The sequence below is a fragment of the Enoplosus armatus genome, chromosome 7 (genome assembly GCF_043641665.1).
Source record: "Enoplosus armatus isolate fEnoArm2 chromosome 7, fEnoArm2.hap1, whole genome shotgun sequence".
NCBI classification, from domain to species: Eukaryota; Metazoa; Chordata; class Actinopteri; order Centrarchiformes; family Enoplosidae; genus Enoplosus; species Enoplosus armatus.
In genome coordinates this window covers 20,070,611-20,083,055 of record NC_092186.1, presented here as the reverse complement: position 1 = coordinate 20,083,055, position 12,445 = coordinate 20,070,611, and the positions used below count along the sequence as shown (strand labels likewise).

The following is a 12,445-nucleotide window of genomic DNA, read 5'->3' as shown; positions in this document are numbered from 1 at the left end:
GGACGGACACACACACACACACACACATTCACACAGATGCCTGGTGTCACCTACAGTGGTATCATCCCTTACAGTCAGGCAGGGATCATCATTGCACCTGCTAATTACCATCTCCAGCTGGAGAGTTAAATGGAGATCTGTTCTATGTCTGACCTTTGACCCTATGCTCTTTATGTGACGCACTTCAAACCCTGTTTGGGCCTGGTTGGGCTGGGCCTTAATGAGGCCCCATGTCTGCCCTCTGTGGCTGTGCGCTTTGGATGCCCCGCTTTCATCCCCGACCATCTTCCCTTGATGTAAATTGAAAAGATCACAGCTATGGGGAGAAGACCTGTACTGGAAAGGCCCCTCTGCATAGATTATGAATATCATAACTCAACAGTTTTTTTTTCTCCCTCTCTCCCAACCACCCACTCCCCTCTCTCCTCCTGCCACCCCTCCCTTGTACAATGCTATAGTTCTAATTGGACCCATTGGGGGACTCTCTGCCTTTGATCTCATCACCGCCACTGTGACTTTACACTAAAAAATGTCACTGCCAAATTGGGTTATCACCTGTAGAGCCTGGCCTTCCTCTGATGCCTGTACGCATCTCGTTAGCTTCACTCAAACTGTAGAAGTTAATTAGTTTGACAGAGCCATTACCGTGGAGGCATACCTGATGATTGTGGCGTAGGCGCCATATTCAAAATCCAACTACTAAACACACATTTATTTTTTTTTGTGTCAGATATGTGAAGGAACGTACTGTAGGCTCTGCTTCATTTTTCTATTAACCAAAACAATATCCTGGTATTTCTTATGCACTACCACTATATTTGTTATATGTGACAATTTAATTAATCGCCACATGTGACTGAAGACGAATATTTTTCATCATGCTGAATTTTACTTGTGAATAAATGTGAAACTTTGAACTTAGTGCTTTATCACCCATTTTTCTCCAACACTGGGAAACAAAACACAAGTGAAGTGGTGTCCCCACCTCATTAAAAAGTGTTTGCCACTGCAATGCTCTCACCCGTTCAAAGCTGCTGTACAGAACTCTGTGTGCAGAGTAAACTCCGCTATCCCGTCTTCTCTGACAGTCTTTGGGGTATGCCTCCCCCATTTAGACTGACATTGTGTTCACTTTGATTCTCCCCCCGAAAAAAAGACAGTTTAATGATTTGCAAGGATGAAAAAAATCTGTGAAAACGCACATAAGCATGAAATATTAATTCCAGAAAGGGCTTTACATAAACATAAAAGCATTTAGCACAATGAGTGAATATGGAGATGACACTTGTTAATTTATCCGTGATAAACTTCCTGTTTGATGCCTGGGAGCATTTGCAATGGCAGCACGGGGACGTTGTGGAGAGTGAGAAAGCCCAGGGGAGAGGAATCGACGCTGTTCATTTTGTCTTTGTCCCAGTTTAAGACTGCCACTCTCTCTGTCTCGCTTTCTCTCCTTCTCTCTCAGCCTCTCTGTTTCTTTCTGCCCGTCCTTTGTACGAGCTGTGCTAACACTTCGCTTCTCCTCCCTGAAGTTTTCCAGATAGGCTAATTGCAGACGCCAGACCACGATATCCCTCTCACGCTGCAGCTACACAGCATGATCTCTCTGGCCACCTCTGATTGAAATAGACCTGATGAAAATTTTATCACATTACAGAAGAACTGGGGTCATTTAATGGGAGACACAACCTCAAATTTATTCCTCCTTTCATCTTCTTTCTTCTCTGCCCACAAATACTGCCGCTACCAATGGCAGCATTAAAACGTATTACATTGTTATAAAGAATTTGTTGTAAACGTTCTGTGTTGCTTAACACAAGAATATCTGACTGCTGTCAGTTTTCTCGGCCCATATTCAGACAGCAGAGTGGTGATGTAAGAAGATAGAATATCCTTACCTGGAAAGCTTTGATTTAATCTGCCCTGTTGTATTGCCCATGAGCAAAACACCAAACCCTTACCGCCCACAGACACAGTTCTGTGGGCGACACTTGTCTATACAGAGAGTTTATTATATGTTGGTATACAGTAGAGAATATAAGATAAAACAGTGCACAGTTATTCAGTGATGAATTCCAATTAATCTTTTTTTTTTTTTTTTTTACTAGTTGAGGTTGAAGGTTAAACTTATAGGTTTTTCTTTATAATCGTGATTTAAGCCCGTACTACTGCTAACAGCCCACACCAAACTGCATTACAGTAATCTAGACCTCCTGTGCAACCCAATCAATCGTTGTGCTTTTGTGCTAAGCTGGCACAGCCCACACAGAGAGCGCCAGTCCCTCGCTATCTCTGCCTCCTCCTCGCTCTGCCACAACACAGTCAGACTACTGCTGAGCAGGTGAAGAGAGCCTCTTGACAACTTCCTTTCCCGACTCCCCAGGGCCCGGTGGCCAGGGTGAATCTTTTGTCATCCTAAAACAAGCCCGGGCCTGCTGCTCCTCCACTCTCGCCTGGAGTCCTGGAGACAGAGCCAGGAGAGGGGAAAATAATTAAAGACATTTTATGTCAAGAGTCCCTTTCTAGAGGGAGTTCGGGAGAGCCAACAAGGGAGGGGAAAACAGGAGGACTGGAAAGAAAGAGGAGGAGAGTAAGAAATGGAGGGAGAAGCAAAAAAAGCAAGAAGGTGGTGGGAGGAGAGCGGGGTTGGCAGCATGGAGAGAGAGGGTGAGAGAGGAAGAGCGAGGATGCAAGTTTCCATTTCCTCTTTGCTGTCCCCTCCCTCTCGCCGCCCCCCGTCCTCTGCTCAATTAGCAAAGCAGCAGGTGCTCCCAGCAGCACAACAGATAAGCTTTGAGGAAAGGCTGAAGCTTTTTCTATTCTTTTCTTTCCTTTTTTGAGATGACCTGCAAATGTGATACTTCACACCCCGAATGGGCTAGCTGTTTCCTCCACCAATTTCAGAGGTGATAATTTAACTTTTACCCCTCCATCTCTCCCTTTTCCCCCTCCCACCTCTCTCTCCCTCTCTCTCTCTGTCTCTCTCTGTCTCTGTCTCTCTCTCCTGCATTCTCTCTTTTATGTTTTCCACCAGGTGTCCTCTCTGAAGAGCAAGCTGAAGAAGCAGTCAACAGCAACAGGAAGTGGTGTGGCGAGGGCCTTCCTGAGAGGGCAGGCTGCTCTTTTTGGATCCTACCGAGATGCCCTCAGATATAAACCTGTAAGGATCCAGTGTCATCAATCATTACCAATCATCTTGTGTAAGAGTGTCTTATATACTGTACATCCTGTTGGTATTAGCCATACACACAGAGTTTTGGTTTTAATAGTTTTGAGATATCCGTCCCTAGGATTTTTGCATCTACGCCAATACAATGGATGTAAATGGAATTTGTTTGTGGTAAATAATTTAAGAATTCAACAGCAACATCTCTTTTTAGTAATATTTCCAAAGAGAGCTGTTCACAGTGAGTTCTTCGAATTATCCAAATAAAGGTTGTTGTTTTTTCAATACCGTGTGGCAGCAGAAATCTCACTGATGGATATCTCAACACTTGAAACCAAAACTATCTGCACCTCATGGTAAGTAAGAGAGATTGGGCTTTTTTCTTTTGTAATTTGGTTGAATTGACCATCTAAACACATCTCAGACCATGTTTCAACAATGATCATGCTCTGTTGGATGGCATATAAAAAATATTAAGAGTATAAAGGCCACAGATTGTATTTTCATTCATAAGCAGAAATATGATATAATAAATTTGCTCTTCAGAATGGGTAGCATGCAGCAGAAATCTCAGTTTGTGTGAGTTGAGTCAAATTTCACTGGAGTCTGGTTAGACTGGGGCAGATTTGACTGAAGGTAAAAAGGTGTACTTTTCAGCTGGAGTGCAGAGCTAAGGTGGGCCTGTCTGAGGCAGTGAAATGTCAGAGGAGCTGAAAAGAGTCAGGACGTTCCCTTTGAAGATCCCTTTTAGCCACCTTTGGTGTTTTACTCTCCTTTACTAAGCCCCCCTAACATTTCTTTTCTGGATCTTTTCTGCTTATCAAGTCTGAGTCAGAGCAGAGCAAACTACAGCATGTCCTGTTTGTCAAATAGCGAAGCCTTTGTTCCTTTGGCTTTGAGATTAATTGGACTTTGTGGACTCCCGGAGTCAAGATGCTACATTATTGATGCTGTCTCTCTTTTCTCTGTATACAGACAGTATACGAACAAACTGCCTCCCCTCTGACACAAGCACCGAGACTCGGTGTGTGTGTATGTGTGTTTGTATATGTGTGAGCACAACATGCAGTAATTTCTCAGTTCCCTCACGCTCACACCGTGTTATCTTTTAGACAGGCTCTGTATAAAAGCCATGGAGATAACATGCATGCTCAAACTGCACATCTGCCTTCATGAAGATACTGATAATACTCCCTGTGTTCTGATATTTGTGGAATATCACTCTGCCAGTTATTTTTCTGAGCTGAGGCAAAGATCTTCATAGACAGAGCTGAGCCGAGCACTGAGGTTCACAGGCCCATATGCCTCGACAGAAGGAGGGGTGTGGATGCTTGGTGGGAGTCTTGCTGAGTTGTAAATGAAACAATACTGGAAAATGATAATGAGTTGAAAAGCAATCAGCTGATTAGAGCAGCATTTCTTAGGTCATCAGTTCCAGTTCACGTTGATGCTCCCCCAGGTACTTCTCACCAGCTCAGAGCATCACACGTGTCTGGAAAAGAACCTGAAATAGCAATTCAAATTAGTTTTCACCACAATTGATGAAGCCAAGTCGGGTGGGTGGGTGTGCTTATTCCATGGCTGTGTGTACTATTTAGGGGCAGAATTAGCCAAAGTTCTACTCAAGTAGGCATGTAACCTGTTCGTATCATCCAACCAGATGTGAAAACTCTGGGAAGACGAGGTCGGGGTGCGATCACATATTCAGAAGTAGTGAAGACTATTTTAGACCCAAAATCTTACACCTTGCATATTCTCACGTATAGCAGATCGATGTAAAGTGTCCACATGCAGTAGGAGTCCTGCACAAGAACATGCAGGTCTGTATCAATGGTCTTTTGGAAAAGGATAATTTTGGACCCCCCCCCCCCCCCATTTCCTGTCACTCTCCAAGCTATCTCTATCCAATAAAGGCAAAAATGCCCAAATAATATAAAAAAACATGCACAGTATATTCAAATATTAATTGACAGCTCCTTTTGTTTTGTTTTTGTTTGATTCAGTCATAAAACAACCTACACGTAACACACCAAATATCTTATTCATAGATTTCCACTTACTGCGACTTCAGTTCCTCCTAGATCAGAATATTGTTCCCCTTTGTTTTGTCTTCATAGATGACCAAATAACATTTTATAGATTCTTTCCACATCTGTAAAGTAGGGTCTTCTGTTTTTTCCAGTGTTAGTTTTGAAAAAAACTAAGAAAAGATAAAATAAGATGAGTTTCACGCTCACATATATGGTGTGTGATCCATTGTTATAGTCTGGAGTCCTTCATTTGGCACTGAATGTATGTGTCACATGTCATGTGTCATGTCTGTATTATCTTCATCACCAGAACTGTTGGGCAATATGTACATGACACACATGATTTACAATGCCAGTTCTGATTATAGCAGCGTTGGATCTTAACAAGTGCTCCCTCATCACTCTGCATTTACTGTAAAATTTCCTTAACCTTAAGCAAGGCACCAAATCCTTCCGTGTATCCAAAGAAATGTGTTGGAGTGATATTGTGTTTGTACTATGGAGGTAAAAGGTGTGAGTTGCATGCAGTTACAGTAGCAGCCCATGTCATTTCACCAAATCCACTAAAAGACATCATTTTTTGCGCTTAAGCTGGAAGTTGTCGGTCTTTCTTGTGCTGGGAACACCCTCTTAAAATAGATAAAATGAATGTGGCTCTCCTTTAGTCTTTTATAGTAGATTTCAGCGGCAGTAGCAGTTGGCATTCAGTGCAGGTCTCTGTGAACCAAAGGATTTTGTTGGATACTGGTGTGTACACAGACCCAGTCTTAAAGTTGACTTCGGAGGGTTTTTTCAGTAGCAGTTAGTTGTTAGTCTCAGCATGCTATTCAGTTTTGTTAGCTGCAGTCCGAGGCTGAAGCAGCAAGATGGAGACTGCAAAGCTGATTAAACTACAACAAGCTCATTTCAACTCTGCTTTTACGAGAGAATACGCCTTAAAAACTTTTAGTGATGTAAGTGGAACAGTATTCCTGTGATGTAATTTGGGCCACTGGTATCATCCGCCCATCCTCAGAAATGGGGTTAGTCTCCGGTGTTGTTAAGTTGTTTTTATGTGCCACACTGTGCTCACAGCCTCAAACAGACAAAGCACATTGTTTTACACCACAAGAATTTAGAGCACCATTGAAATATGTGAGAATTATGTTAATTATGAGAAAACATGAATTGGAAATGACTGTGGGGCTGCGTGTGATTGGCCTGCAGTGGTTCTGTTGTCATCCTCTGTGTCTGTAGCTCACAGGCCAACAGACATGATGTAAGAAATAGTAATAATGGGATAATGTGTTAATGTGGAGTACTGGGGAGTTTACTGGGACACTGTCTTCTGGTCTAGGGGAGATTGTGCCAGGGGAACTATTTTCTGGGTTTTGTTTTTTTCTTTTTTTTCTTTTTCTTTTTCTTTTTCAATACTCTTCCTCTTCCTTCCTCTTTCCTTCCTGACTCTCTTTTAGACCCATTTTCTGTTTTCAGGCCCACTTAGCTCACTAATGAAGAAATCAATTGAAATACTCCTTGATTAGAGAAGACTTTTTTACAGTGCATAATGGTAATAGACATGATGTGAGCGTCTCCGTGCTATGAATCATATTATCAACAACATTGTTTAGTGTAGACCCCCTGCCTTTCAAGGCACCAGACGCATCTGCCTTCGTTCCTGTGGCTCATTTCCGAACTAAGTAAACATGGTGAAAAACAGATTGGTATAAAGAAAAGTGAGCCAAATTGAATTAGTATTAATTGTTAAATTTAAATTTTTGCCAATAATGTCTCTGTGGACTCCTCAGGGGGAGCCAATCACTTTCTGTGAGGAGAGCTTTGTGAACCATCGCTCGAGCACCATGAGGAACTTCCTGTCCATGGCTGTCAACCTGCAGCTCTTCAAACAGGTACAAGCAGCTGTCAGCATATGTGTGTGACTGTGGGTGTTAGAGTTTCTTTTAACCAACATGAACCCCTAACCAGTAAAATTGATCTGACCCTAGAAAATGTTTCAATACTGGACACGATATTTCACTTCATGCATAAAAACAGAACCTTCACTCACCCTGAGATCATAATTATATATAAAAAATCTGCTGTCACCTTCATGGGTACATTGACAGATGCACAGCTCTGTCCTGTAAGCTATAGAGAAGCACAAATAGAAAAAGATGACTGAGTGCTTATATGGTAGGTTACTCTGTCCTCTCCCATCAATGTCAGGTTATTTTTGAGCTGTTTATTTTTTGAGCTGATTTTTTATTTAGAAGGGTGAAAGTCTTCATTTTTACAGATGAAAGTTTCTCAGCACCCCTTGTGCTCAGCAAACTGTCAGCCGGGTAAAGTTAGCATTTAGTATCTTGACAGTTCAGTTGTTCAGAGGGAGAAAAAATGGAGGAGAGAGAGGCCTGGGATTATACACGGTTATTGACCCCGAGAAACTGTTTACTGTGGTTATCTCCTTTAACACACGTCTTAATGTCTCAGTTTGCTCAATTTTGCCTCATGTGCAAAAAAAGGTCAGGCCTGTTAAAAGTGTTTTTACTGTATAAAATCATATCAAGGTTGTCTTCTGTCTTTAATGTGAATGCACAAGCCTGTAAAAGCAAATTAGAATTTTGACTTGGTCCTCAGAAAATTGAATATCCACCACTAGTAGCTACAGTATTGTCAACTCCACTGTGGTTATGTGTGTATCTATGTGCATTGTGTGTTTCTGAGTGTGTGAGCAGGTATCCTTTATTCATGTGTAGTTACACGAGTCTCCCTTAAAATCACTCATGTATTCTTAATATGTTTTCCCCCCCAAATCCCTTCAGCAGCACTAAACTTACCCGAGCCAGAGTCGAGTGGAGAGACACCTCTGGCTCCGAAAGAAAATTTCCTCTCACCCCTTGAATTTTTCTTTGTGCTCTCTGACCCGTGATAGTAGTGTGATTTACCCCTGAGAGTTACAGCACAGCGGCCCTCAATCAGCCTTTTGTTTCTCTGGACACTCTGCCCCGTCTATAATTTTCCCAGGCAGAGCAGATAGCGAGCAGCAGTTCAAAGCATCCTCCCGGCTGGCTCCTGCCTCAGCGGTAGCATTGGGAAACAGGCCCTTATCTCCTCCTCCTCCTCTCCAGCACGGGGGATGGGGTTGAGCTTATCTCCTCCACTCCTCTTTCGACTAAAGTGAGAGGGGCCAGCGGTCCGCCCCAGCTCTGCTCTGGCCATGACCCATATCCGCTCGCAAACACGCAGACAATACTCAACTTGCGTGGCCACACACATGCACACATTCATTTTTATATACATAAGTGCACACTCTGGGACTGGAGATGTTCTTCTGCGCCTTGTTTTGTTATTGATTGTTTCTTTACCAACTGTTACATATATTGTCTTCATTGTCAGTATATTGCACATCATTTAAAGGCCTGTAAGTGTCTTATTGGTGTTCCTTCTAATTAAAAAACATAAATAGCATTTGGCCACATACAGTGAGTAATAAACCTTGGCTGCTATGTCATATATAAAAAAATATATTAAAATTCACAAATACAGTAACATACTTTCGAAACTTTTACATTTACTTTTTAAATGTAGTTAATTATTTAGCTTGTTTGTTTTCCCTACTCTCTAAAGTAAACAGTTTCTGCTTTATTTCCCAATGGGATTGTAGACAGGGGGGAACCACAGGGCGTCATACAGTCGCTGCCATTTTTAAGCTTGGGTAGTGTAAACAAACAGGTTGGTTTGCTCATTTATCAAGCAACCCATCATTAGTGCTAGACTCGACTGAAACAACATGTCTAATACAATACATTCAATGATTATATATCATTTATTCACTTCCACACAATGGCCAAAGTGTGGGATTTGTCACTGTCACCCATATGTCAACAATAGTAGGTCAAACTTGAGCCAAATTCAAACCACATTATTGGAATTGGTAGACCACAACACACATTACACACACGGTGAATCACACATGCATAATGTCGAGGTGTTACCTGAGTTTGAGGTGTTACCATTGCAGCAGGAAATTGCTTTTCTACAGGTGATTTTGTTTTCATTCCTTGTAAAGCAGCTCTTTCGCTTCAAGATCAGCCACAAGTGATTCCAGTTTTTTAGCGGGAACAGCACAGAGTTGCTCATGCAAATTCAGCAAAACATTATTACTACTTTGGGAGCTGAATGGCCAAGTGTACAGAGAAACTATTGTGTGCTGTCACATGACATTGAGGGCCACCAATAACTTTCAATAGCCCTATTGAAATGTGTTCTTGTAACAAATTACTTACTCTTAAGTTGTTTTCGATAAGCATACCTTCTAAATCTTCAATCTTAAAATAATCCTAGGTTAAATATTTTCCTTTTTCTAATCCACACAGATCTAAGCTAAGTATGTTTGAGTTATATGTGTAGAAGACGAAAAGCAGAAACGAAAGTCCTATTATCTGGTGCCTCCACTAAATATAGACTCGAAGCCAACCCTAAAATGAATATACACATACACTTCTCTTAACAAGTCACAGTTTCACCTTCTATCACACTTCTGTTCTGTTCCTGGACGTTGTCTTCTCTGCTCGGTCCATCAGCCCATCCTGTGTTCAGAACAGAACAAGTGGGAGAAGTCTTCCGAAAGAATGCGGGGGAAAGCCTGTTGACATTAACCTGCTTCCTATCAACCATCCTCAGCTCCTACACACTTACATACTCACAATACACACACATGACAGTGTGGACGGATTCAATGAAGTCTCTTCCTCTTATTGACTAAACTAAGCCATACACAGTTTTATTGAGTCTGTAGGGGGACTCGTGCTCTGATGATTTACTGCCAGGAGCCTTTGCAGACAATCTGCGTCCCATCAATCAATAATCATCTGTCATTCTCTGTGTATATGAATGCAAAAGCCGAGCCATTTATCGAAAAGTGGGAAAGGTGTGCACTTGCAAAACCAAATTATTTGATTTAAAATGTGATTGTGTGGTTGCTCCGTCTACTCTCTTTCTGTACTTCTTTACTAAAATACAAAATCAGTTTTTCCTACTTTTGAAGTTGTCAGATGTGTGTCTCTGTGCCAATTTTGATTAATTTGTTAATAGATATTAAGGCTTAAAAATAAAAAGAAGTATGTTTTGCTATGCCTACGTTTGATTGACATGCGTCGCAGCCTATCAAACGGTGATAGTGGTTGCCACTCGCTCTCTAGGCTTCCTTCCTTCCTTCCTTCTGGCCAAATTTGGATTTCCATGCTGTAATAACTAGCAAAGATGGTGGTGAGCTGTAAACCCAAATCCAACCTTCCAAACCTCCCCTCAGAAACCTATGAGTGACAGGATTTCCGCTAGATCCCTGAGTATCTACAGTTTATGGGCTAAAACTCCACAAATGAGACCCAGGTTGGGAAAAAAAATTACATTTCCTTTAAGCTCTCCATGTATATCTCTGTAAATGAACCCCTGTAGAGTCCTAATCCCAATTTCTGGCTCCACAATTCCAGAGTTTAAATAAATGTAGACCACTGTGACCGACCCGTGAGTGAGTCAATGTGCTGGAAGCCAGATGGAATAACTCTCCCTCTCTACTGTCTGCGGCTTCAACAGCAACAAGAAACAAAATGACATGTGGAAATGTCAGTGTGCCTGAATCTGTTCTGCATGCTTTGCCTGGACTTTACTTACGCATGTAGTTTGGGTTGAGTTTGTTTTGTAAAAGCCAAAAACCATTTAAGCATTATTTGAATGTTTAATGTAAATTTGTGTTTCATGTCATTGGTGTAATATTGACAAAATCTGAATGCTTTTTAAAAATGTATTCAGTTTAATTTACCTGAAATTATTTTTGGTTTCTTTGAGACAGCTTTTTTTGTTGTTGTGGTGTCTTTCTCAAAACAAAGAAAATGAGCTCTTGTGTTTGTGTTCATGTGATTGTGTACGTGTATCTGCTTGCATGTGTATGAGCTAGTTGTTTTTAAGTGTTGGTTTGCATGTGTGTGTGTGTGTGTGTGTGTGTGTGTGTGTGTGAATGTGAATGAGTGTGTGGTGATCACAGTCTGCCATTGTTGAGTAATGTCTAATTAAGGCCCAGAGTGAGGCAGGTAATCTGGCCGGGGTGTGTGGAGGGAGACGGGGGTAGATAAGTGGAGGCTTTGGCTAGGTGATGATTTGGGTTGATTATGTGCACTAATTGGGCCAGCCAAGTAGCGGAGCAGTGGTTGGAGCCTGCAGTCTCACCTCTCATTAAAATGATCTAATGATGAGTTTCCAGCTCTTCTGACCAGAGGAGCGGGTGGCCGTGTCGGTCGCTAGTTAGCAGGCTGTCCCTGAGGACACGCGCCCTAAAACAACCTACACTGTTGTTACACTTTGGACACACTTGCAGAGGTGGGAGTAGGCTTGCTACAGTTAAAAAAATATCCGACAATATGTTGCTGTCAAGTATTTTTATTAAAAAGAATAGTGTACCATTTGTTGTTGTTGTTCTTAACGATCAACACCTCCTACCTTTCAAGCACTCTTTTGTATTTTTAATTAATGCAATTATCAGTCAAAATACATTTTAGCTTCAAATCCAAATGCTTTATATATACTAATTATTTTGAATGACACAATTACTGATTGTTAGCTGCTTTTCCCTCCTACCTTTACACATATACACTCTGAACAGGTTAAAAAAAAAAAAACACACCCACAAACAAAAGTAGACAGCTTTTCAGGACATCAGCAGACCATGGCCCCACATCATGACAATGAAAGAAAAGTACTATATTGCATTCTGTTTGTTTTTTTACACCAGAAACGTTAAGCTTTTTAACTTTTAGATTAGCCCAAAGATTACAAAGTTTTATTTCCACGCAGAGATTTGCTGATATTATAAGCGATGGGACACGAAACAAACAGCAACTCGGGGGTCAGTGTGGTTGGATTTAGCTAACAGAAAACAGTACGCCATATGTGCGATTGAGTGATGTACATTCAATATTTAGAAAAAACATTTCTACAAAAACTACAATACAACGGCTGTAAACTGCTCGGAGGAGGCACCAGAGGCTTTACAATGGGCTAATAGATAAGAAGTGTGTTAACACCATTTTGTGTTCTTTTTCCTTCCCCTCTCATCCCTGCTTTTACTTGGTCGTGGCCTGTAAAAAATCATGCTTTAAAATGTCTAAAGAATGCTGTTATTTTTTATTGTGTTAATCACAAATGTTGAGCTTTGTGATTGCTTGTACTTGCGTAACATATCTGCGTGACTGTGCTCATGAAATGTGTAGCTGTC

At 41.4% G+C, this 12,445-nt stretch overlaps 1 protein-coding gene across 1 annotated transcript in view; it reads left to right on the top strand.

Moving 5' to 3' along the window:
• The window catches only part of dennd1b (DENN/MADD domain containing 1B), a 98,955-nt gene that overhangs the window by 70,541 nt on the left and 15,969 nt on the right, over positions 1-12,445 (top strand). The window contains exons 14-15 of the mRNA XM_070909083.1: positions 3,035-3,160; positions 6,984-7,085. Coding sequence (XP_070765184.1) covers positions 3,035-3,160; positions 6,984-7,085 — 228 coding nt within the window. The remainder of the gene's footprint in view (positions 1-3,034; positions 3,161-6,983; positions 7,086-12,445) is intronic.